This window comes from Oryza sativa, chromosome 8, assembly GCF_034140825.1.
Source record: "Oryza sativa Japonica Group chromosome 8, ASM3414082v1".
NCBI classification, from domain to species: domain Eukaryota; kingdom Viridiplantae; phylum Streptophyta; class Magnoliopsida; order Poales; family Poaceae; genus Oryza; species Oryza sativa.
Window position 1 is genome coordinate 22332973 of NC_089042.1, and position 25689 is coordinate 22358661.

General features: G+C 42.5%; 1 protein-coding gene and 1 non-coding gene across 3 annotated transcripts; both read left to right on the top strand.

Moving 5' to 3' along the window:
• On the top strand, nt 1-73 carry TRNAA-CGC (transfer RNA alanine (anticodon CGC)). The gene has a single exon. It is a non-coding gene; the product is annotated as a tRNA-Ala (tRNA).
• A 16219-nt stretch (nt 74-16292) lies between these two features.
• On the top strand, nt 16293-25615 carry LOC4345742 (respiratory burst oxidase homolog protein E). 2 transcript variants are annotated; one of them, XM_015794731.3, is made up of 14 exons: nt 16293-17122; nt 17216-17375; nt 17474-17522; nt 17761-17874; nt 17962-18453; nt 19587-19976; nt 22925-23020; nt 23643-23758; nt 23870-24040; nt 24124-24283; nt 24386-24571; nt 24663-24791; nt 24916-24994; nt 25157-25615. In XM_015794731.3, exons 1-14 carry the CDS (start codon nt 16438-16440, stop codon nt 25264-25266), a joined length of 2937 nt encoding a protein of 978 aa, XP_015650217.1. In that variant the 5' UTR covers nt 16293-16437; the 3' UTR covers nt 25267-25615. The 2 variants fall into 2 exon arrangements, with proteins under 2 accessions (XP_015650217.1, XP_066159622.1); XM_066303525.1 differs by having other exon boundaries at nt 16298-17375.
• Nucleotides 25616-25689: the final 74 nt, after the last annotated feature.

The window sequence follows — 25689 nt, forward strand, 5'->3', positions numbered from 1 at the left end:
GGGGACGTAGCTCATATGGTAGAGCGCTCGCTTCGCATGCGAGAGGCACGGGGTTCGATTCCCCGCGTCTCCATTTTGTCATTCTTTTTGCTGTCCTAGAAATCTAGAATCTCTGGAGAATTTGTTGCTTGCAGTTGCAGTTCTTTCCTGCAGGAAATGCAACCGACGACCCAAAAGACAGCAGGTAAAACGCCTTCGATCCACCTCCTGTTGATACACAGGTCACCAGGTGAGTGCGAATTTGACTGCCATTGATATCAGATGATGTGTGTACATATTGACTATGTATCTGAACAGTATATGTTTTGTGGACTCACCAATGGTTGGTACTGTGCTTGTCGCATGCTCCTGCTCTCGTGACTTAGTCAGCCGCCAAGCCGCAGTGTTCACCAGCTGATCGCGCTCTAGCTCTACCCAGGAGGGGGCTAGGTCAATTGGCAATACGAAAGCAGGGGGACACCACAAGCACGAGTTTTCTCTTGGAACCATAGCGTGGTTGACGTGTTTGAATAGACACAAAATGTGTTCTTCCATTTATTTGGAGTTTGGGCAAATGGACAGGCCGCTGACGGTGGCGGCCCATCGAAACAAAGCCTTCCCAGTTAGTAGGAATAAGTTCACTTTGACTCCCTTAAAAGTGACCCGAATCTAATCCATGACCCTCAACTAAAACCAGTTCAATTTGACTCCCTCGGCAGTTTTGAAGAGCGGTTTCGCTGACATGGCGCCTACGTGGCAGTGCTGACCAGGTCTTCGTACTACTTGGCGTTAACATGACGCTTAAGTGGCATTAGAATTAAAAATATATATGCGGGGCCCATTGGTCATTCAAAAAAAAAGTTGTAGGCCCCACTGATATAATGATATGTGGGGCCAACATAAATCACTTCTTCCTCCTCCCTCTTTCCCTCCCTTTTCTCTCTCTTTCTCTCCCTTTCTCATCGGTTCTTCCTCTTCGGTTGGCGGCGGGCGGCCATGGTGTCTCTTCCCCTGCTGTCGGGCCCTCGCCGCTGGGGCGGAATGGGCCGAGAACCCCGTCCCCACTGTTGGATACTGACGCCGCCGCTCCCCGTTGTTGTGGCGATTTGCGTTGTTGTGGCGGGCTCCAGATCGCTAGAGAGCGAGGCCGTGGCCATGGCGGCCGCCGCGGCATCTTTGGCCATGGAGGAGGGAAGGGATGGATCGGATGAGGGTGCGGGGGCGGGTGCGGGTGGTGGCGAGCTCTAGGTCATCGGAGAGAGAGGCCGCAACCGCTGACCGCCGCTGCCAACGAAGAAAGAGGGAATATAGGAGGGGAGTCACATAGGCGCCACGTCAGCGAAATCATCAAGAGAGTTAAATTGAACCGGTTTTAAAAGTTTGGGGTAGAGATATTTGGTTTTATGGTTTAGGATAACGGATTAGATTTCGATTGATCACAAATTGAACTTATTCCCAGTTAGTACTGCGCCGATGCCGCGGGCGCCCACCGGCAAGATCGGCAGCCCGAGAATCCGTTCCAGGAAGTGACAGCTGACAGCTGACAAGCACCCCCCCGCGACGAGGCCCAACCCGCGCCCGGCGTGGCATCGACTCGATTGCCCCATGCCCAAGCAGGCTACGGCCCATCTGACGACGCATCGCGCGGCGGAACAGGCGACCCGCGAGCCTAACGACGAAATCCTCGGGAGCCGGGGAGCCCCGGACCGGGCAACACCGGCCTTTACTAGAGATTTGCCAGCTTTGCAGAGAACTGGTTTCTTCCCTTATTGGTCCAACTAGTGCACAATAATCACTTTTCCGATTAAAACAAGACTTCGCGCGTACCTTTCAAGCGTTACACTACACACACGAATACGAGTGTACCATTTAACACACGATTAAAAAGACGCGAATATTAGAGAATAATCTAGTATTAAATAATTAGAAAGAGTGAGGCTTCGAATTTAGGTCATCTAGCCCACCATCTTATGGAGTTAGCCGGAAGACCTCTGGACGTTTCTCATTTAACACACGATTAAAATGTGTAAAGCCAAAAGTAAAATCATGTGTTGATTAGTCCCGGTTATAAACAATTATCAAAGGTAATAAAAAAAGAAAAATGTATGAATTATCGTCCTGAAACGAATTACCCCCTAAGCTTGAATACCAAATATTACTCCCTCCGTCTCTAAATATTACTCCCTCCGTCCCTAGACATGTTCCACATCTAGATTCGTAGTAATAGGATACGTCACATTCAACTAAAATCCCTTATATTTAGAGACGAATGGAGTACCTGACAAGCGTGTAATAGTTGAGTTGTAAAATGTCAAGTATTCGAGTTTAAGGGTGTAATTCAATCGTCTGCTATAGTTTAGGGGGTAATTCATACTTTTTCCATAAAAAAAAGGTTGTGTTGGCGTGTTAATTTCATTGAATATGGTAGGAATAAAACACTATACAAATATCAGATTGTGACACACTGTGTTCATATTTATGAAGTGATGATAAATTAATTTGGGGAAGTGTCGGAGCCGCAAGATTGGACCAGCTAGGTAAAGCTAGTCAGACTGGCGGGTAACTATAGTATGACTGATAGTATGTGAACGGTCAGACCGGTAGACTCTATGTTGGAGTCAGTTTCGGGTTGATTTTTTGGAATATGTTGATTACTTCATATTCATGACTTCTAGATGGTTTCTATATGTAAGATATACTGTTGTGTGCTAATATAAATCAAGTTGGAAAAAAAACTTTTACTCGGATAATGTTTCTTTGGTTGTTTATGTGACGGTGTTGCTTGAAACCTCGAGAGTTTTTTTGGTGATAGATCGGAACTAGACTTGGGAGAAGTTGAAGTCCAGACAATCAAAGATATCATGCGGTATACTAAGTCTATAGAGAACAACACACGTGGATGTGAAGTTTTTATGTGGCATACAAAAGAAATTGTGTGCATATGTAAGGAGTGAAATTTGGATTAGAGCATAAGTTTGGAAAGATTGAAGTTCGAAGTTATAAGGGGATGTGTGTATCACTGGTTTGAAAGGTTTTCTATGTGATTATGATTTCTTATTCTGGTTGGATTCGTCGCTATAGGTAGTCATGTTTAAGGGTATAAATCACTTGTATGATTCTGGGGCAAAATCACTTTTGCGATGGTATTTTATGGAACTTACACTCGTTGATAGCATTTCTTGGATTTTGGTGTTTGTCAATTGCATTTTTTGGATTTTCAATATTCATGATAGCCCTTATTTTCCTCAGGATGTTACATCAGTTATATTAGTGATATCAGTGTATATATCAGTTTCCCACTGAATCCCTGAAAGTATCACAGGACCATTTGAGTGAGATACCTGAACGTACTAAAGCCGACCGACACAAACGCGCGCACATGCACAATTTCTAACAGCGAACTTGCTTTGATCCAAAGAAAAATCCTTTTCACGGGTATTAGCTAAACAAGTTCTTTCGTTAATACTGGCTGTGCCATCGTTGAGCCAAAAATCACATCTGGGTTAACAACTCTGATGTGCAAGTTTTCGTTTTCCAGGCAGCCGGGAGTCATGGTGGCCACGCATGGTGGTCTTGGGCACCATGGCGCCGGTCTCTGTCCCATTCCGTTCCATTGATTTTTTTTTTTAAAAAAACATTTGATCCGGTTGTCTCTTCCGTGCATACAGTTTGTGCTTTTTTCTTGGTGCTGATAGGCAAGTCCTCACCTACCAAGCTCGATCGATCAAAGTCTTTTCTAGCTTCCAGGTTGACAGCTTCTTGGTGTCACAATTTGCATGGCTTCTTCTTGCCATTGCAATTTCCCTGATTATATATCCTCCTTAGCTTTGATTTCTTTTTCTCTTGCAAGACCTCCTTGTCATGCATGTAAAGGTTCGTTTTTATCTGAGTTTTTTTGGGGTCTTAACATAGTGGTAGCAGGTGAGTTGCAGGGGGCATTAGTTAGTGCATTACTATTGCTGACAGCGTTCCACCGGTGTACTTACATGAGTTTGCCTATTTACATCAGTATAGATATAGAAGTAGAACGGCTCACCTTTCTCTTGTTAGATCATGACTCTTGATGACTGTTGACTTGACCCGTTGCTGTCGTTGCACTGTTTCCAGCTTCATCTAAAGCTCAGTTTTGCTGCAGGCTAGTTTTCTTGCTTGAAATCGAGAAATTTGGACTGATGTTGATCGTGGAGTGTGATCACAGGCGCTCCTTTCTTCGATGAATGTAACAAAAATCTGTAAAATTTCCATAATTACGTTGGTTTATAGTATGCTTGAGCTAGCTGAACTCAACTGGAAGTGCACTGGCCACAGTTCCAGAATCCAGCAGAAATTAGAGGGCCATTAATTTGTCACTCGTCAGGCAGAATCTTTGCAACTTGTTCTATCAAATATCCTGGAGAGTACAGTTCATGCTTACAGCCAAACAGACATCTGTTTAGGACAGTAGCGGCGGCAGCAATCACGGGCACGGCCCAAAATTGTACTACACCCGTTTGTTTCCCCTTGAGCCGATCGCATGTTTGTCCTTCTGTTTGGCATCTAAATTTTGGTCATTTAAACTCACCAGAGGTGACAATTTTTTGTGTAATCTGTTCATGTCAACGTTGTGGTCACGGCCTATACATGGAGTACCTAAGCTAGGCACAAACTTTTGCTGCAATTTTTTTTTATTTCTGTCCAATTGATCGTGAACTATCTTGTATCTTTCAGGTTGTATGTTTGTAAGACTATACTGCAGTAAAAAAAACCAATTCTTGCATTGACTGAATGGACTTCAAAGTTCAACCAAATTGGTCGTTTTCGAAGGACAGAGATTAACACGTCTTTCAGGATCAAGGTGGACTGCTTGTGCGAGCTAGATTAGAGCAAGTTGGGACGACTACTTGACTAGTATTCTAATCGAAATGCACCACTGTTTTGCACTGAGAGCTGGTTGGTAAATGTCCAATTCATCGTAGCATACTATCAGCCCAACATGGTGTTTGGTTGCTCTCTCTGATAGGTCCATTTTTACTTCTTTGAATTGCTGAATCTGACATTTTTCTCTATCAGTGGAGCTTTACTATGGCATCAGTTAACCTTTATTATATATAAGACAGTAGTTTTTACCATGAGTGTGATTTCATGTCATACTTTCCATCCAATTTCTTTCCAACTTTTTTGGTCTAGTCTGCTCCAAGCTAAGTAAAGCTACAAAATTCGCATCAAACGAGCACAAAATTAGATACAACAGTTGTGTGATTCTCGCAGACGGTATTGTTTATTCTCAACAAGAAAAGATGGATTTGTTTCGGTTTGGTGACAAAACGATGAAATGCCAAACAACAACTGCACTTGTCTATTTCACTCGGGGGTGGACTGATGACATGTTACAGCTGGTTGGTTCTGACTGGTGTCATCTCATCTTCTAGAGGCATAACAAGAACAAACTACCTAACAAGGCGTACAAAACAAGCTTTTATCTTTAGTTCCTTCTCTGAATCTACTGCTAACCACTCTTCTCATCACCAAGTCCCCGATAAAGTTTGGTTACCAGTAAGAAAGAAAAATATGAGATCCTCTCATGGAAAGTGAAATGCAGGAGCAAAAAAATGGAAGAAAAGATTGACTACTTTCACCTTTGAGAGCTGTGTGTGACTGTTCTTTTCCCCCAGATAATGGAAATGGTTCTCATGGCTGGTTGTAATGCATTTTTCATCAGTCATCAGCAATGGCAGTTCCCAGCTTTCTACAACCACCGCGATTTGACTTGATGATTCTGCAATGGATATGGATATCGGCTTGATTCAGTTTTAGGTGAGAATTAGATGCTAACAAGCAATTAGCAGGTGATCGAAATTCAGGTCTAGCTAGTGCTAGATACGTCCCCTCGATATGCTAGATTGTTATTCTCCCTGGTGCGCCGGAAGTCCTTGTTGTTTTCTGAAAATTTCAAGACATGTTTGACGTGCAGAGATGCATCATTGCATCCACGGACAGTCTTGGTCGAATCAATCACCGGCGAGATTAATGTCGTGCAAACTTGGATATGATATTGGTTTTGTCCTGATAGAATCATGGAATCTATATATATGTATCTGGTCATTCAAAAGTAGAAGCAAAATGCAGAAGCTGAAATCATGCGACATATATTGATATATACCTATAACATTGGTCATCACTCGTTGATCAAAAGTACATGACAGTAATATAATGCCACAGAGATAAGTGAATAAAATGAGAGGGAAAATAAAAACATATCACGACGATAAGGAGGAGTACTTTGCTCCTCTGCCGGCCGGCGAGACAAACGCTAAGGCACCTAAACGATAGGGAATATTTTGCAGTGGTCTGATCGATGCTATCAGTGATGTTGCCATTAACAAATCTGCACTAACAATGGTCTTCCGGATTGCTAGCTTAATGCTTAATCAAACGCAGGTCATGTGTGATAGCTAGTTTGACGTCTTCCCTGATCTAGCTCAAGGGAGTAGAGGCGGTTTGTCCGGTTATATGCTTTATTTTTTCTTGGGGTTTAGTTCCACGTCGCATGTTAATGATTTAGAGTGCGACGTAAAAGATGGATAAATTCTTACATACTATACTATTGTTTTTGGTGGTTGGTTTTTTTGGGTCCATGCTCAACGAGACATGATCTAAGATGCTATTCTAATTTCGTGCAGTAGAGGAGGCCACTCGTGGTTTAGCCAAGTTATAAATGCGAAGATTTACAAGTGGACGAACACTTGACCCAACAGGTAAACATGTCATATCTGGCTTTATACGTTCAAGTGTGAACCCAAGTCATCTTACAGAACTCCTTTCTCATTTCAATCCTAGCCTGCTTCCTATATAAGAGGAGGCCACTTCTTGTGTATTGAGTTGGACTCTTGAACTCAATTGCTACATGCATCCTTGATGCATGCAGAGATATACTCCAGCAATTTTGAGGGGCTTTAATTAAGTTCAATTGTTACTTTTCTAGACCGAACTCAATTATCACTGGCGAAAAGAAAGCAAAGAACCCTATATAGGGAGCTTACAAATAACGCTTGGATCTTTTCTTTCAAACAGATAGATATGGTGGAGGCCATCCATGAGCTCGTGCAGCTAGGAAACCTCATATCCACTACCCAACTCAACGCAAACACAAAAGATGATATAGTTTGGGTAGCACATCCCTCCGGACTATATTAGACAAAAAGTGTGTACCTCTTGCGATTCCAAGGAGCGATTCTAGAACCAAACTACAACTACAATTAGCTTTGGAAAGCACAGGCCGAACCGAAACATAGGTTCTTTGGATGGTTGATCATGCACCACAAAGCCCTAATTGCCAAAAACTCCTCGTCCGATATTGGATTTGTGATTGGATATGTTCTCTCTGTACATAAGCTTTTGAAGACACGGATCACGTATTCAGGGATTGTGCATACACAAGGAGAGTTTGGGAGATGGCATCTGTAAAAAAGGGCTTTGCATATGCCAAGATAGACGCCTCTATAAAGAGTTGGATATCAACAATAACATCATCGGGACGGCCACAAGAAGCAGGTCAAGCCTCGGTGCTTTCACTTCCTAGTGGAACATGTGGTTAGAAAGAAATAGAATGACTTTCCAAGAAAAACAATGTGTAAAATCAAAGGTGTTTTTGATTATTATTCTGTGATGAACAATTGGGCATTGGAGATTATTGGTTTTGTTATTTGGAATTTATTCACGAAGTGGTTTTGGAGATGATTGGAATTTACGGGTGAATTTACAGGATACTGTTGTTATTTCATGTGACCGGTCAAACCGGGTAGTGTGTGCCGGTCAGACCAGGGGTGATCGAGCGGTCGGACCGGCCAGCTCGCGGTCTGAACGGCCGATGCTATCTCGGTTTCTGTTTCGGGTTGGTTATTTGGATATCTGTGATTATTTCATGATTATGGCTTCTAGATGGATATTATATGTATGTAATACTGTTGTTTGCTACTAATGAGTCAAGTTGGAGATAGCTTGGTTTTAGAATATGGTTTCTTTGTTTATTTCATGTGTAGGTGACTTGATGCCTCGGGAGAGTATTTGCGGTGATGGACCAGGAGTTGGCTTGGGGATAAGACGACATCCGTAGTGGTCAGAGATCATGCGGGATACTTAGGTTAGAGTTAATGCACGTGGTTGATGGAGATTCCGTATGGCATACGATGGAGGTATTGTGTGCGTATGGGATGCGGAGTCGAATTTGGAAGGAGTCCAAATTTGGTACGATTGGTTATGTAAAGTTTCTTTCTTGTACTAGAGGATTCCTAAGGTGTTTAGGACTCAAGTATGAGTTTGGTTCGTGGCTTTAGGCTGCTTACCTCGGGTATAAATAGAGGGGGAGCGTGAGGCTTCCCGGTATCGCTTTTGAGAGCAATTGAGTTGAGCTTTGAGTTAGGGTTTCGAGTTTAGTCAAAATTTTTGTAAGGAGTGCTGTTGGTGCACTTTGTAAACACAGAGAGAATCAATAAAGTCGTCATCCACTTTAAGAGTTCTTCGATTTGTGTTTACCGGGTTTCGGCGGTCTAACCGGCGATCTACCGGCGGTCAGACCAGCGGCATCGCGGCGGTCTGACCGGCGGGCACACGGCGGTCAGACCGGCGGCGACAGGAGTCGGCGGCAGGCAATCTCGGTGGTTCGACTGATCGATCTACATCGGTCAGACCGACATTCATCAGGCGGTCCGACCGATGCAACTACTTCGGTCAGACCGCGATCCGTCGAATTCGAGGGTAACTTTTATTTCCGCTAAAATTTTTCGGTTTTTGGGTATACCAAACATTCACCCCCCCTCTGGTTGGCTTAGTTCTTGTGATTCGATCCTACACAATGTGATGAGATTGCGGTAGTGGGTCTCATCTTGGAAGACCTAGACCAACAAGCCCTAGCTTTTAAACTGCCCTAGAGGCGGGGCTTTCAATTTATTGTAACCTCGCCAGGTTGTAATCTCCTCTTAATCCCATCTCCCTCTGAAATTTATTTTGTATTCTTTGAATTTTATTTCTTCTCAATATATCCAGCAGAGCTCTTTGATATAGATACTAGTTACATGCATCCTTGATATATATGTACTCTGACAATCTTCCATGTCTCTCCACAACTATGTTTTAGGGTCAACTTCGATTGCTAGATGTACCATTGATGGAGAGAGCGAAGGTGTACTCACTCTTCTGTTATCTTAAAAAAAAAAAGAGAAGCAAACACTACTGTCATTTACAAACAACATAGATGAACACATTTGACAACAAAATGGATCATAGTACTTTTTTTTCCTAGAAAGAACACATATTCTATTTTCTTAATTTTGTCTATTAAGATAGATAAAAATAACCCTCCACATTTACTCTGGAGGCTGGAAATTTTCACATTACTCTGAGAAAAAGAAAAAAGAAGTTAGACCATTAGCTTGTTCTGTTGGCAGGGATAAAACCCAATCGAATTCAGATGGATAGTAATCATACCATATTCTAAAACATACTTTTAAAGTGGATTCGGAGCAGGTGCGTATAGTGTGCATATGTTATAAAGATAGATAAAAAAGAAGACACCACCTTTGTTCTAGAGGCTAGAAATTCTTATATTAATCAAAGAAAAGGAGAAAGATAAGAATCATTCAATTGTGAAGATCTAAATTATAATGGTATAGATCGGTTGATATAGTTTATAGAAAATATGATTTTATCTATGGAAAATGAAGTTAAGAGTTGTATATGAAATCCAATACGACTTTTAAAATCCATCGATATAAATCCTATATATCTATAAAGTTCATCCCCACTAAGTGTAGTTAATGCTAATTCTCATTTCTCTCGTGAAGCCACATCACCTCAATTGTTTTTAGCTTATGGATGATTCATCAAGGGTGTAAATTCCATCTCTTCTCCCCAAAAGGCACACTATACAACCCAATCATTTATAACCTATGGATAATTGATAAAGGTAAAAAAAAATATATAAACACATGAAAAAATTGTATAGTAGGTAAGAAAGAAAATTTTAGAACTCATACATACTATATTATTACACAATTCTCCCACAAAAATGCGCGGGGTACCCATCTAGTATACATTTACATCTATGTAATCAAAAGTTAAATGTTGTAGACTAAATCCAATTATTATTATGTACCTAGGCCCCTTGAATGTTACATAGGAAAATCAGCTAGTTTTACGGTCCTTAAAAAATAATTATTATTATGTACCCATCTAGTATACATTTACATCTATGTAATCAAAAGTTAAATGTTGTAGACTAAATCCAATTATTATTATGTACCTAGGCCCCTTGAATGTTACATAGGAAAATCAGCTAGTGGTTTACATTATATGACTAGAGAGTTTACGGTCCTTAAAAAATAATACTTATATAACTATAGATATCAAAATTTTTCACTAAAAATTTTGGTACCTAGTGGCTAGACATACCAATTTTTACATGAAAAAATATGGTAACTCCCGATATTATCTTAAGAATAATACATTTACCATTACATAGCCATTACAGATGGCTTATAAATTGGGATACCATTCAAGACCCCAAGCCTCCAACTACTCATTTGCTTGCAAGCTTAAACTTGGCAGTTGTTCAAAGCTTTGTCCATAGTTTAATCTGTCTATCCTTTAGGATATGCATGGTCACACCACATGCAGTGTTTCACATCAGTTACGTTGATCTTCTATTCAATTTTCTCTTACTCCATATAATATGATCATTCAGTCACCAGTTGGTATTCAGATTTTAAAATGTTTGTCGATTAAGACATGAATCATATTTCTCAACTTATACGTACGCAATGAATTGAACAATAAAACCCAATTAAGTTACTAATCTTTTAAAGACAAAATGACGGATATCTCTGCCATTTTTTAGAGACACAAATTAAGCTACTAATCCAATCTGTGCAATTAGCGCTGAAGAAACAGTAGTGAATCTTGGGCTGTGTCCAGGAGTGGCGCCTGACCTTTGGAGGTCCATATTACACGTCCCAATCCAAAGTTGTTAATGACGTCTTGCCTCTCTAGAGCCTCACCTTGTTGCATCCTGCACGCATTGTGCGTATCAAATTGGACATCTATAATCTCGGTGTTTGGTAGCCTATCCTGTACATGGGTTTGTACAATTGGATCGATTACCTCATACATAACCACTGCGTGTTGGGCTATCGGCACCGGCACACCGCCGTCCTACAGCTAGAGTATATATGATACTGACACATCACACAAGCAACCGCTCAATATTGCATCTAATTATAAACATTTTGTTAGAATGATGATAAAATAATTCTCTCTGAAAAGAGAGAAACACCTGTCAAAATTAGGGTGGAAAACAATCAGATAATTGTCATTGATTAATATTTGATAATAGTGTAGAAAGATGACTTTTTATATAGGATCAGAGCCTCCAAAATAATAACCTTATATCCTATTAGGATTGATATGTATGAATAGTATATGTATACAAGGATGTATAAAGATAAATCTAGTCGACTAGAAAAAAAAAAGAGGAAATTCTGATGACAGAGTTTGCTAGATGTAATCGGCGAATTGGTCTTCAAGTACCGATCTCCTTGATTGGATAATTCAGATATGGTTTTGGTGTCATTAGTTTGATTATGGGTTCGATTACTCGATGTCCTAACTCCCTCTTGGGTGGGGGCGGATTCAGAAATGATGGGGAGGAGGGATTCATCTTTTTCTTATGCTTTCGGCCCCCCTACTTTTCTTTCCCCTTCCTTCCCTCTCTCTCTCTATGAGGATCCAACGGGGTAGGGGGCTTGAGCCCCTGGTACTCACGTTGAATCTGCTCATGCATGGGCTATATATTTACACCTTTAGTCTCTTACTTCTCAGGGATTAATAAATACAATCTTGGTATTGTCCTGAACAGTCCTGCTCGAGTCCGGGGCAATTTTAATGAAGCTATTTTGTATTTTCTTATTTGCTCGGAGAGATATATCTGATTTGGGGAACCTTTCCCAACACATTGGTATATTTTAGCCTGATCTTAGGCCCTAATTCACTCTCCATGGACGAATCTTGTGGAGGAAATCTAAAGGGCTTTGGGTTCTCGCTTCTCTCTAAGGTGGAACATGGATCACTCCCCTACTGCATAGCTTTGGCAGATCGCTTAGCCCCATTCATTTTCAACGCACAAATAAAAGAAGGATGTATATATGAGATATTGTGGAACAGGATTTGATTCTGCAAGCGGTTCGGTACGAACGAAGAAATTTCGAACAAAAGGATCGGAACTCGCTGATAGGAAAAGGAGGATAAAAACAATGCTTCTCTTTTTCATTTCATGCCGGATGTAACAAAATATCATTAAGTTTTCCTCAAACCACAGGAGCACCTAGCGCCCAGAAGGGCAAAGCTTTTGGTTCGGTGTACTTGTCATTTTTTTAACCTCATATGTTCGGTGTACTTGTCATTTTTTAATCCCATATTTAGTACACCCTCTGTTTAAAAAGAATTATCTTCTGAAGATTTTCAGAAGTTAGTTTTCTTTGGTACGAAGAGAGTACACGGTAATAATCTCTAAAATATCACCGCGGCATAATCTCTAAAATATCACCGCGGCATAAGACTAAACAAAATAAACCACCAATAAATAAATTGTTAGAATTTATCGATCAAAGCTCTTATGGCTGAGTTTAGTTTTAAATTTTTTTTCTTCAAACTTTTAACTTTTCCATCACATCAAAACTGTTCTACACACATAAACTTTCAACTTTTCCGTCACATGGTTCTAATTTCAACCAAACTTTTAATTTTAGCGTGAACTAAACACACCCTATATCTAGGTAGGCAAGGGGAAGCACGTAACAATACGATTTACTTGCACTTTTGCTAAAAATAATATTACGCCGCTGGACACGTACTACTATATGATCAAGCCACGAGAGACAATATTCCATCCAAGTTTCATTTATGAGGATCTATGTCGCTACAAAACTCAACTTCTTGTCTTGTCCGAGGAAGCAAAACAGTTCATGAGCAGCAGGAATTTTTTTTTTTGATAGAGCATAACTTCGGATATGCACATGCATGGACATTGGATATACACGCACGAATTTCCAGGCCCTCGTCAGCTCACCGATAGGCCATCTCTTCAGCAACTGTGTGAACCTTTTTATGGGATTAGAGAATTTCGTTCAAATGTTTATATGAGTAAATTAATGGTCGTCTTAATTAATTTCTTTATATTCTAAACGTACAGAATATGTTCATATTAATTCCGTCTCAAAATTGCAACTCAAAAAATCAGAAGGGGTCTAAATTTTTTACCCCATATTTAAAAACCAAACTTTAAATTTAGAATGAATTTTAATTAAATTGATGAATTTTTAATGGGTGATTTAGGGTTTAGGGTGCTGATACCGCCTCATCGGAACCCATCGCAAGTCCTCTCACCTTCCCCCACCCTCTCCATACTCCTTCACTGACCACTCTAGTGGTCGCCAAAATTCACAGCGTAATTCACAAGAAGCCACCAAAAATAAAGCTAGAGGTTATTGGCACAATAATCGTGGAATAAATTGGAAGGTTAGAAATTCACATGGTTTTATTAATTCGTAAATTTCTATCGAATGTAATGTGAAGATGAAAATGAAATTGTCATTTGTTAAATCATGCACACATACTCTGCTTCCAGGAGGCTCATGCAGATACTCCTTCTAAGAAGTAGTACTGTCTGTACTGATGAGGATTTGTGTGACCCAACTAATCCATTGTTCATGTGGTTGGCAACAGGCCAGGTGCTACAAGTTCCACGAAAAAGACCAGCTTTAGGCACCACAGATCATCAAAATATGGTAAAAAAAAGAAAGGCATTTTCAAGAAAGAAATAGATGAAAATGAGAGGGACATAACCCCATGATAGCCGTGATTTGCACGGTGCCTATGGCACCTCGTTACTCAGTTAGCGTCAGTCCGTTAAACGGTGGTTTTCACAACAGAGACGTTAATCGTCGGCTCCAAAAGCGAAATCTTTGCTGGCTTTTAGGTAGAAAAACGAAGCCTCTGCAATAATCAGACTAATTAACGTCCCAATTGCATCTTTTTCTTTGATTGATTGTTGGCTACTTAACACACGTTGAAAACGGAACGTACGTGTATTAAAATCTCAACTCCTCCCTAAAAAAAAATAATCTATGTTTCACTTTTCAAATTCAAAGCTACGTATGACACTCAACCACTAAATTTATAATCATACATTATGAAAACTTACAAGCGTGTGATATTATGAAATTTTTTAGCCATGCCATATCTGAATATAGTTTGGCAGACTATATATATTTTTAATCAATACAACTTGACTACATGTAGTGGCAAGCTTAACCATCATGAGGAAAAAAGTTAGATACCACGAAGAAGCCAAATATCAATACTATTGAGAGAAATATGAACTTACTTACAAATTTAACGCAGATAGATAGGGGATTCGATGGCGGCCCTGACAACTGGGTTAGCCCAACTCTATAACTAAGTTAAGAATTGAGCTTTTAACTGGGTGTACTAAGTGGTTGGAGATGTATTTTTCATCTTTCATCATCCTTGAAGATAATCTTGAGCTGAACAACTATAAAGATAAAAAAAATGACTATTAACATTTAAAACAACAGATGTTACTTGCTAGGGTGATAAAAACTACTAACCTCTGAACTACTATATTTATAAATAAATTAATGGCAAGACAGAAGGAGCCGCCACTCATCTGTACTTATACCTACTTCAGAACGGCATTTTTCTTTTTGATTTTGCCGCCCCTTTACGGGAAGTAATACTATTGCAAATCCGACATACTATATAGAAGAGATTGATTGAGGTCAGGGATATAAGACATTTCTATCATCAAATATATATACAAGAGAGATTAACTACTCGTGTGCTTGTCCTTGGCCTGCTTTGGTAATGGTACATAATACATTCCTGTTCCAAATAGATAGGCACCATGTCAATGCCGTTCAGCTAGCTGCTTCTGCAGGCAAAGCCAAAGACACAAGATAGCCCTGTGTAGTTGGATACAGCCAACATGTTTCAGTGCGGATCAGCTGCAGAAGAAGTTGGATTTGGCCGGAGCCCTTGGAGCACCGATCTAGCTAACGAACGAACAACACCGGTTTGCTCACCTCCATAGCCGCTCGCAGACAAGCAAAGCATCCGCCCAATGTGTTCGTGTGATCCAACGTACTACGCCCCTGTCCCTCCTTTTCCTAGTACCACACACACGTTTTCAGGTTTCAGTACGAGCTAGCTAGCCAACACCCGTTTGCAGCAGTGGCGTTTTGCCAGAAACCAAAATGGAAGGTGATTTTGTTATTTGTGTAATAACGGTGGAGTTTAATTTCCTTAGATATATATTCAGAGACTGGCTAATGACTGGGTAATTATAACTGCAAAACACTTGGGCTGATTATTATCTCCCACTTGGCCCTAGTCGATTTCAGTGTTTGTTAGCTTGCAGGCTACCATGACTGAATGATTGATTATTCCGTAATCTGTAGCTAATCAGATCGGATACGCTAATACGGCGCAGTAGGTATAGGGAGGACAAAGTCCACAGGCCCAGTAGCACTCTTTCTGTCACTCACTCACTCACTCACTCACTCACTAGAGTTATAGAGCAGACGACTCTCTCACTGTCAGTCCTCATGAAACTGAAAGCTATGAAAATCCCATCAAAAGAACTTGACCGTGAAAAATACCCCAATTAAATTACATAACCATCTAATTTTATGATGATAGTTTGGTTCGTTAAAAACCTAAACCAATTAGGCCCCGTTCTTTCACGATTAAGATATAAGTAGATTTTAGCACGGTTTTTAAACTGTTGAACGATATGTTTTATCTGAAAACTTTCTATATTTATATATTTCCTTCGTTTCATACTATAAATTGTTTGATTTTTTTCCCAGTCAAACTCTATTAAATTTGACTAAGTTTTTTGCAACATATAAAATATTAAATTGGTTTTACTAAATCTAATATTGAATATAATTTGATAATATGTATGTTTTGTGTTGAAAATAATACTATATATTTTTTATATATTTGGTCAAACTTAAAAATATTTGATTGAAAAATAGGTAAACAATTTATAATATGAAACGGACGGAGCATCAGCATATTTTAAGTTTGCAATAATCAAGGCTCAATTATGCACTAATGTTTTTTTTCTTGTTTTGTGTAAGTAATCTGAGCCGTTCGATCACGCCTCTTCTCTCCCGGATCACACGACACCCACCGTTTGCCTACTTTTTATCTCCGTCCTCTTGGATTGGATGCGTCCGACACTCGAGCCACACCGAATCCCAACCACCATTGCCGCGCCGAGCTCTTCTTCTTCACCATCAGCGAAGCAGAGCAGAGCAGAAGCAGAGCGCGGAGATATGCTCGGAGGTCGACGGCGAGGTCAGCAGCAAGAAGCGAGGTAGCGGGCGGCGGCCGCAGAGAGACATGTGGACGCCGTCGCGGGGGTCGGCGAGCGGGCGGCGGGCGACGGGTCACCGCCGCATCGCGGACTACCTCGCCGACGACCGGACGGAGGCGTCGACGGAGAACGGGTCGTTCAACACGGCCTACAGCGACGAGCTGTTCGCGCCGACGTCGTCGTCCGCCGGCGGCGATGGCGTCGGTGGAATGCTGCCGGCGTTCCTCGCCGACCAGAGCGACCTCGTGGAGGTCATGCTGGAGCTCGACGAGGAGTCCATGGTGGTGCGGAGCGTGACGCCCACCACGGGCGCGCTGTACGGGCCCACGTCGTTGGCCGGGGGCGGCGCCGCGCACACGCCGCCGGGGAGCGGGCGGAGCCTGAGCCGGTGCTCGTCGACGTCGTCGCGGATACGCAAGAAGTTCGCGTGGCTACGGTCGCCGTCGCCCGCGCCGGCGCCTCGCGCCCCCACGCCGTCGGAGCCGCCGCCGCCGCGGGAGGCGGCGATGGCCGCACGCGAGCGGCGGCGCATCCAGGCGCGGCTGAACCGGTCCCGCTCCGGCGCCAGGCGCGCCCTCAAGGGCCTCCGCTTCATCAGCCGCACCACCGGCTCCGCCGAGGCCGCCGAGCTCTGGACCCGCGTCGAGCACCGCTTCAACGCCCTCTCCCGCGACGGCCTCCTCTCCCGCGACAACTTCGGCGACTGCATCGGTAAGCAAGCAAAGCCATCCTCCATGTCCATGGCGCGCCGCGCGCGGGCGCGATCACGCGATGACACGGCGTACGGCGCCGGCATTGGTGCAGGGATGGAGGACTCGAAGGAGTTCGCCGTGGGCATCTTCGACGCGCTGGCGCGGCGGCGGCGGCAGGAGCTCGAGCGGATCAGCAAGGAGGAGCTCTACGACTTCTGGGTCCAAATCTCCGACCAGAGCTTCGACGCGCGCCTCCAAATCTTCTTCGACATGTACCTAAGCCAGCCATAAATCCAACCAAATTTCCTTCGAATTTTGAGTTCGTGCGTGTTTCGATGAATTTGTAAAAAAATAAACGAGTTTCTTTCAGGGTGGATACCAACGTGGACGGGAGGATCACTAGGGAGGAAGTGCAGGAGGCAAGTAGACTTAATTACACTTACTTATTACTCCATGATTAACTTGTAAAATCACTGGACAGTAACATTTTAGAAGCTTCCGTTGTTGCATGGCTAACGACATTACTACTACCGTAACTGTCACTCTCACTCTCACAGCATTTCCAGTGTCAAACTAGGCTACACGAATGATTAACTTCACTGTTAGTTAAGGTAATTAAATAATTTTTACTGCATGTGGTTATTTTTTTTTTTACAGCTGATCGTGCTGAGCGCGTCGGCGAACAAGCTGTCGAAGCTGAAGGAGCAGGCGGAGGAGTACGCGTCGCTGATCATGGAGGAGCTCGACCCGGAGGACCTCGGCTACATCGAGGTGAGGATTTCGCTTTCGCCATTTCTGTGCTCTGTGTCCGTTGCTGCTTGAGCTTGACTCGTCTTCTCCGGCGACGGCGTGGTGCAGCTGTGGCAGCTGGAGGCGCTGCTGCTCCAGCGAGACGCGTACATGAACTACAGCCGGCCGCTCAGCAGCGGCAGCACGGCGCAGTGGAGCCAGAACCTCGGCGGCGGCGGCGGAGGGCAGCAAGGAGGGCAAGGGCAGGGGCAGGGGCAGTCGGAGGGGAGGAGGAACGACTGGAGGCGGCGGTGGAGCCCGCGGCGAGCGGCGGCGAGGGCGCAGGTGGCGGCGGAGGAGAACTGGCGGCGCGCGTGGGTGCTGGCGCTGTGGTTCGCCGCCATGGCGGGACTGTTCGCGTGGAAGTTCGTGCAGTACCGCCGCACGCCGGCGTTCCGGGTGATGGGGTACTGCCTCCCGACGGCGAAGGGCGCCGCCGAGACGCTCAAGCTCAACATGGCGCTCGTCCTCCTCCCCGTCTGCCGCAACACGCTGACGTGGCTCCGCTCCTCCTGGGCCCGCTTCTTCGTCCCCTTCGACGACAGCATCACCTTCCACAAGGTAGGTACTCCTCCTCCTCTCGAGCTCACCGCCGGTGGTTGGGAGGTCGCCGTCGCCGGAGTTCGGGGAGACGACTCGTCGCCCAATGATTGGCGGCCGGTGCGTCTCTGCCTTGTGGGCCCGGGTGGGCCGGCTCGGGATCTTCTGCGGCTCGGCCCATGTGGGGCGGTGCGACTTTTGGGCCGTGTAGGTGGAGAGTAGCTCGGGCTTTAAGTGGGCCCCACCGGGGCGGTCCAATCAGTGTAGCGTGGCCGGGGAACCCGCGGGTACAGAAGATCCCCGGCCCGGTCGGCTCAGGGTCAAAGCGCCGGTCATTCAAAAGTCTCCCCGACCGACAGGGCTCCCACTGTCATGTGGGGCCACTGTAAGCTACTCCAACCGGCAGGGCCACGTGTTCATTAAGCTAAGCTCCAGGCATAAAACGTTTGTAAATGTACTTATAGGATCAAGGTGGTCAAGATCGCAATAATCGTTTCTTCTGACATTAGCAATTATAAATTTACCACCCTCTTAACTCGTTATCATAAAACTAGAATATGAATAGTGTAAAGCATTTTATTGTAACATATAAAAACCATTGATAAATTTACAAATACCCCTGCTTATACCTATGTAGGATCAGTCGTCATACGTCAAATTTAAATTTTAAAAGTTAATTTTTATTTTTTTAATATTTTGTTTTTAACATTTTCTTTGGAATTTAAAACACGTATATAAAAATTTTACTTACGCTCCGTTCGTTTTTTCTCTTAAATGGCAAGAAAACCGGAGCAAAGAAATTAACAAATAATTAATTAATTATTACTCCATTACAAACTTAAAAAATAGATTCATTTGAATTTTTAAATAAAATTTTATATAAAAACATTTTATAAAAAATACACCGTTTAATAGTTTGGGAAACGTATAAAAAACAACAAAGTTGAAGTTTAGACTTTTTTTAGGTAACTTTTTTTTAGGGAACGAAGTTTAGAGTTGGAGTTTAGAACGGGCCTTTATAAATTAATTTTGATTGTTTCATCTACTTTTTCACAACTAATTAGTTGTAGAGCAAAGAGAGCGAGGCTAAAATTAGCACATTGTTGAGGTTGCTAGTAATTGCAAAAGCTAAAAAACTTTGGCTACACCTGCAGATCATCGCGACGGCAATCGCGCTGGGCATCTGCACGCACGCGGGGACGCACCTGGCGTGCGACTTCCCGCGGCTGATCGGGTCGAGCCGGGAGGAGTACGAGCTGCTGCTGTCCGGCTTCTTCGGCGCGTCGCGGCCGACGTACCGGGGCCTCCTCGCCGGCGTCGAGGGGGTCACCGGGATCGTCATGGTGGTGCTCATGGTGGTCTCCTTCACGCTGGCGACGCGGCCGCTGCGGAAGCGGGAGGCGCCGCGCCTCCCGTTCCCGCTCGGCCACCTCGCCGGCTTCAACGCCTTCTGGTACTCGCACCACCTCCTCATCGTCGTCTACCTCCTTCTGCTCGTTCATGGCTGGTTCATGTTCCTCGTCACCAAGTGGCACCAGAGGACGGTAAGTAAAGCTTATATTAGCTACCTTGTCACGTCATCTTTACCTTTCACTATCAGAGCTTAGTTCTTTTTAATATATTCATCAGATTATTGGAAGGAAATATTTTTTTCACGCTTAAAAATATATTTAAGCTATATGTTTATCTATTTATCAAAATATCTAATTTGTTCCTATAATGAAGTACTATATAATTCTTATCAACAATCTGTTTTAAACTGAGCCTCGGAGTACTTGATTATAATAAGATCCTATTAAACTCTCAAAATCTAGAATAATAGCTGTAAAAGTTAAGAACTATTATAATTTTATATACTTATTTCGATATCCTTAAAAAAACTTACTACTACATTGATATGAAATAATGGTAAAAAAAGTACTACATTTTCAATATTGTTTTTTTAAAAAAAGTCAAATGCTAATTACTCTGTACTTCTTACCGTACAATAGATTCTTTTTGCTAGGATGCTCATCACAGATGCCAGTAATTTGCCTCGTGGGGTAGCTTTCGTGAGGGCGACATTTTTCCGGTTAATTTTGATCCTTCCAAAAGGTTGCAATTGCACGTTTTTTTGGGTTCTAGCATCGATCGTTTTGGATGTGTGCTCTCGCTCGCTCTCGCCCTCTCTTTCTCCTTTGGTGGCTTTTGCTTTTGTTATCCATTTGTTAGGGTCATCCTCCTCCTCCTGGTCCTGCCTGTTACGGTGATGGGCACAGGGCACCATTGGAAAAAAAAAGGAGAGAAATTTTAGTTGCAAATTAAGGGACAATTGACCTCTTGGGGGGCCGGCCAAAATCATTGCAAAACAGAAAAAGGAAAAGATAATTAGGACATTACACCAGAAATTATTTAGTGAGTATCAAGAATTCAAAGTTAAATTTTAAGGTCATTAGTAGTACGTAGTTACACAGGCACATCAATTTATTTTTGGGTAGGTCCATGCTTTGGACATTGGACATGGAAGGAAGATATGTAGACCACCATTGCACTGCTTCAAATTGCTTTCCTTGGAGGAAAAATGACGTGTGCATAAATGTGAGTGGAGCCCACGTACATGTGGGGTCCAGGATGACTAGATGCATCTCTATCCGTGTCCAACACTCCAACCTGTTTTAGATAGTCTTGAAACCACTGTTCAATATCATCATGTTGTTTTCAAGTTATTCACTCGATTATGAAAATAGATTATTTGCTCCACGCTCTTCTTTTTAAGCTTATTCACTAAATTATTGAAACGGGTTATTTGTTTCACACCCAAAAAATACGTTTCTCTCTACGGCGCGTCGCTTCGACAACCTGATTTTTCTTTTTGTTAAGTCTATTTCTTAAAATATTTAATTTATTCATAAAATTAAATCGATGATCCATTGTAATAATCTGTTTAATGATGTATAAATCACATGGCTTCTATCCAGTTTCACCGCAAAGAGTTTAGATCCAATCATTCCATAAACATAGCAGTCTTGGATAAAATCTGTTGGGTTCTACGGACCGTACTGTTGCAAAGCTAGCTCTTGCACGGAACGTACAGTGATGGTAACGGGATGTTGACGCCGGCGCACGCACAATTTATTGTCCGGTTGGTGTCGCGTTCGAGTCAGACCGGAACTCGATCGACCGAAGCAAATATGAACCTGTCCAGTATTGAGGGGGTTTGATACGCCAATTTGTCATTTTCAGATGCCTACGCATCAATTGGGGAATGCGGGGTCCAACCGAATGCCAAGCCCAATCTGTTGTGAGTTGTGACCATGAAATAATAAAGTATCCTGCAAATCAGTCTGGGAGATGAAATCACTGTCACATATATATATGTAGTATATTTTTTGGATACACAGAGAGTTTTATAGGAGAAAAATACTAGCCAATTGGATATTTTTGGATCCACAGAGATTTTTATAGGGGGAAATGCTAGCCCATTGGATTACTCAATTAGGTTACAATTATAGTGACAGGGGATTTCGTTAATGGCATCCATTTGTAGATTATGATTGGGTGTGATCTGCTAGTGGTTTTCCTTTAAAGCATGTCTGGCATTGGTTGGTTTTAAGGCATACAAACTTCCAAAACTACAGAAAATTAATTTAATTATTTTTGCACCATTTCTAATTTGAGCACATGGAAAACACCTATAAGAAATTAGCTTTATCTTCCACAATTACAATGGTCAGTGCCATTCACAAATCTGCATTCATAGCCTTATGGGTAGCACTCTAATCCCTTTTTCCATTTGTTCTTCCTTTTGGAGTGCTACATTTGCCAAAGGCAGGGGTTTGTTTTTTTGTTTTTGTTTTGTCTTGCCAACAACCACATGGCTAAACAGCACATTTTGATTTGCGTCAGTCACAAATAGTATGATAAGTTAATGAGGTGTACTACAAGCTCATGATACTTACATAGCTGGAATAGGTTCATTCACATTTGCCATGGATTTTTTTTCCACCCTGGTTGACTTGTGCTACCCCTAAATTCCTCAACACTAATTAACTCGGATTGATGCTTCTGCGCCTATTCAATCTGCGATATGGTTCATATGAATCCTGTCCTTTGCCACATGCATCTTGGCTACATACCGTTCAATCATTGCTGGCAACACAGGGCGTTGGTTGTACAGGGTCACGGATTTGGCATCTACAAATCAGTCATTAAGAAAACATAATCAACTACTGAAATGCAGAAGAGTACATACTTTGCACTCAACATCTACGGTTGCCATTATTTAGGGCCAACGTTGAACAATCCAATTCCAACACAATCTGCCCTATCTCCTCGACGCTGAGGTGTCATATTCTGAACATAAAAAAAACCACAGATTTAGAGTTCATTATGTCTAGATTCTGCACTCTTACAACTTTGCAACCTCACATTTAGAGTTCATTGTGAAATTTAGACAACCTTCTCTTATCAAGTAATCTGAAGTTAACACAGTGATTTCTTTGGTGATATTCAGACATGGATGTACATTGCTGTGCCATTGATGCTTTATGTCGGCGAAAGGACGCTACGGGCCTTCAGATCCAAGGCTTATGCAGTAAAAATCCTGAAGGTAACTGAACATCTGAATGATCATACATTTTCTGAATTTCAAGCATTAATCATCACTCCTTGAACGATAAATTGTTCTTAAAATTATTAGTTGGTTGGATCCAAACCAAAAAAGGTTGTATAATTTGCATTGAGGAACATACACTGATTAAGTTTGGTGATCCATTTATATCATAAGAATCTTGAAGGCAACAATAATATAGTATAGGGAATGGAAAGATTCAGGATGCATGAAAGATAATGGCATGTGGACGGTCAGATAAGGTTCTGGGGTTAGGTCATATTGGCACTACGATATTGATGATATTATAGGCCTAACTAAGCTTCTATCTCCTTTTAGGAATTTTCCATCACATCCTATCCAATTCAAAAGTGACACCATCTAATGTTGAAACCAAATGAGACAAAAAGAAGGATATAGCGTATAAACTATATGAGTAGCATCTGTTATCATTTTCTTTACTACTACCTCCATTCGTCTCAGAATATAGCTACTTCTGGCTATACCATCCAAGTGCATAGTCAGGAGTAACTATATTTTGGGATGGTTGTAGTAGTAAAAATATGAAAATGAAAATAGGCTAAATTAGGTTCATGTTCTTAACTGAATTTGATCCACTCAGGTGTGTCTTCTACCGGGTAATGTGTTGACCATCACAATGTCAAAGCCTTATGGATTCAGATACAGGAGTGGGCAGTACATTTTCCTTCAGTGTCCAACGATCTCTCCATTTGAATGGTTCGTCTGCCCTTCAATCTACTGCTTCAGTCAGCCTTGCTCTGACTATCTACTACTACTACTTTCAGACACAAGTAACTGATGGTGTTCTTTCTTGCCCCATTGCTTCAGGCACCCTTTCTCCATCACTTCAGCACCTGGAGATGACTACATCAGTGTCCATATCCAGACCAGGGGGGACTGGACGCAGGAGCTCAAGCGCATTTTCGTCGAGAACTATTTCGTGCCAAGCGTTCCGAGAAGAGCTTCATTTGGAGCTCTAGGCATGGCAGAACAGAAGAGGTCAATGCACTCTCCCTGTCAATTGTCATTTCTGATCCTAAGAGTTAGCTATGGAACTGAGCACTCCCTCATCTCTTCTGCAGTCCACCAAGGTTGCTTGTAGATGGCCCTTATGGCGCGCCGGCGCAGGATTTCAGGAACTACGATGTTCTTCTCCTTGTCGGCCTCGGGATCGGTGCGACGCCTTTCATAAGCATTCTTAGAGATCTGCTGAACAACATCAAGCTGGCTGATGAGCTGATGGTAAGGTTTCTTTAACATCAGTAGGCTAGCTGGGTTCCCTTCTCAGCCTTCTGAAAGATGCATCATTGCATTGATGCCTCCTCCCTTGTCTGAATTCTTCAGGATCTGGCAATGGAGACTAGCAGGTCTGACGACAGCGCCAACAGCTTCAGTGTGTCGACGGCGAGCAGCAACAAGAGGAGAGCGTACAGGACGAGCAGGGCACACTTCTACTGGGTTACAAGAGAGCCAGGGTCATTCGAATGGTTCAAGGGGGTGATGAATGAAGTTGCTGAAATGGACAAGAAGGTGATGCCTTCTGCTCCCTGAACTAGTGCTGCTCTCCTTGCAATTTTTGTGTACTGATGAAGGTGATCATGCTTTTTGCTGTTGCAATCAGGGTGTCATAGAGCTGCACAACTATCTCACAAGTGTGTATGAAGAGCGTGATGCCAGGTCGACGCTGCTCTCAATGGTGCAGGCCCTGAACCATGCAAAGCATGGTGTAGATATTGTGTCAGGCACAAGGGTAAGGTTACTCTTTAAGTACGATGAATTTGCATTTGAAACAGAAATGGGTGTTCAGATGGATGAACAGACAAAACAACTTGAAGTAGATTACTGATATAAAATGTGTTATGTGCAATTGACAGGTCAGGACACATTTTGCAAGGCCTAACTGGAAGGAGGTCTTCACTAGAATTGCTTCCAAGCACCCCAATTCTACAGTAGGTAATATTCTGACCCAATTTGAAACCTCTCGATCTCCTAGTTGTTTTCAAGCACCCCAATTCTACCATTTGTATCAAATGCTAAGCATCATGAAAAAAAACAACTGACAATCAGTCAATCTTATATCATTCTGATCATAGTAAATTTTCTTTATACTTGCAGGGGTATTTTACTGTGGAAAGCCCACACTAGCCAAAGAATTGAAGAAACTATCACTTGACATGAGCCACAAAACGACAACTCGCTTCCATTTCCACAAGGAGTACTTCTGATGGAATACAGAACAGTCATGATTACAGTAGATATTGATAAAAAGAATCAAAATTTTTTGCATAGAAGCAAACTGACCCTCTTCACCATTTGTAAATGTACATAGTATAATGCAGAGGGATAGATAGAAACATTTTTATTAACAAAATTTGAGAGGGCAAAATCTTCAGTGCCCTCAGCCATCGTCTATCATAGATATACATGTATAGCCTATAGCTACTCATCAGATGCTAAGCTTACAAGACCCTGAGGTCACCAAAGTACACGTCTACCAGTCTAGTACTGGCAGTGGCATTGCGCAGTGATACTATATATGGATATTCAGTTGGGCCTTGGCATTAACACAGAAAAGCAGACTCATAAAATATGATCACGTGATCCTTACTGCAAGCATATTGCAGTACTCTATATTTGTTGAAACAAAT

What these genes read in the sequence shown, in the direction of transcription:
- LOC4345742 (XM_066303525.1), top strand. Translation starts at nt 16,438, where the DNA reads ATGTGGACGCCGTCGCGGGGGTCGGCGAGCGGGCGGCGGGCGACGGGT. An exon ending in CCAAGTGGCACCAGAGGACG is followed by an intron (nt 19,977 to 22,924) that starts GTAAGTAAAGCT and finishes GGTGATATTCAG; the next exon opens with ACATGGATGTACATTGCTGT. An exon ending in ATGCAGTAAAAATCCTGAAG is followed by an intron (nt 23,021 to 23,642) that starts GTAACTGAACAT and finishes TGATCCACTCAG; the next exon opens with GTGTGTCTTCTACCGGGTAA.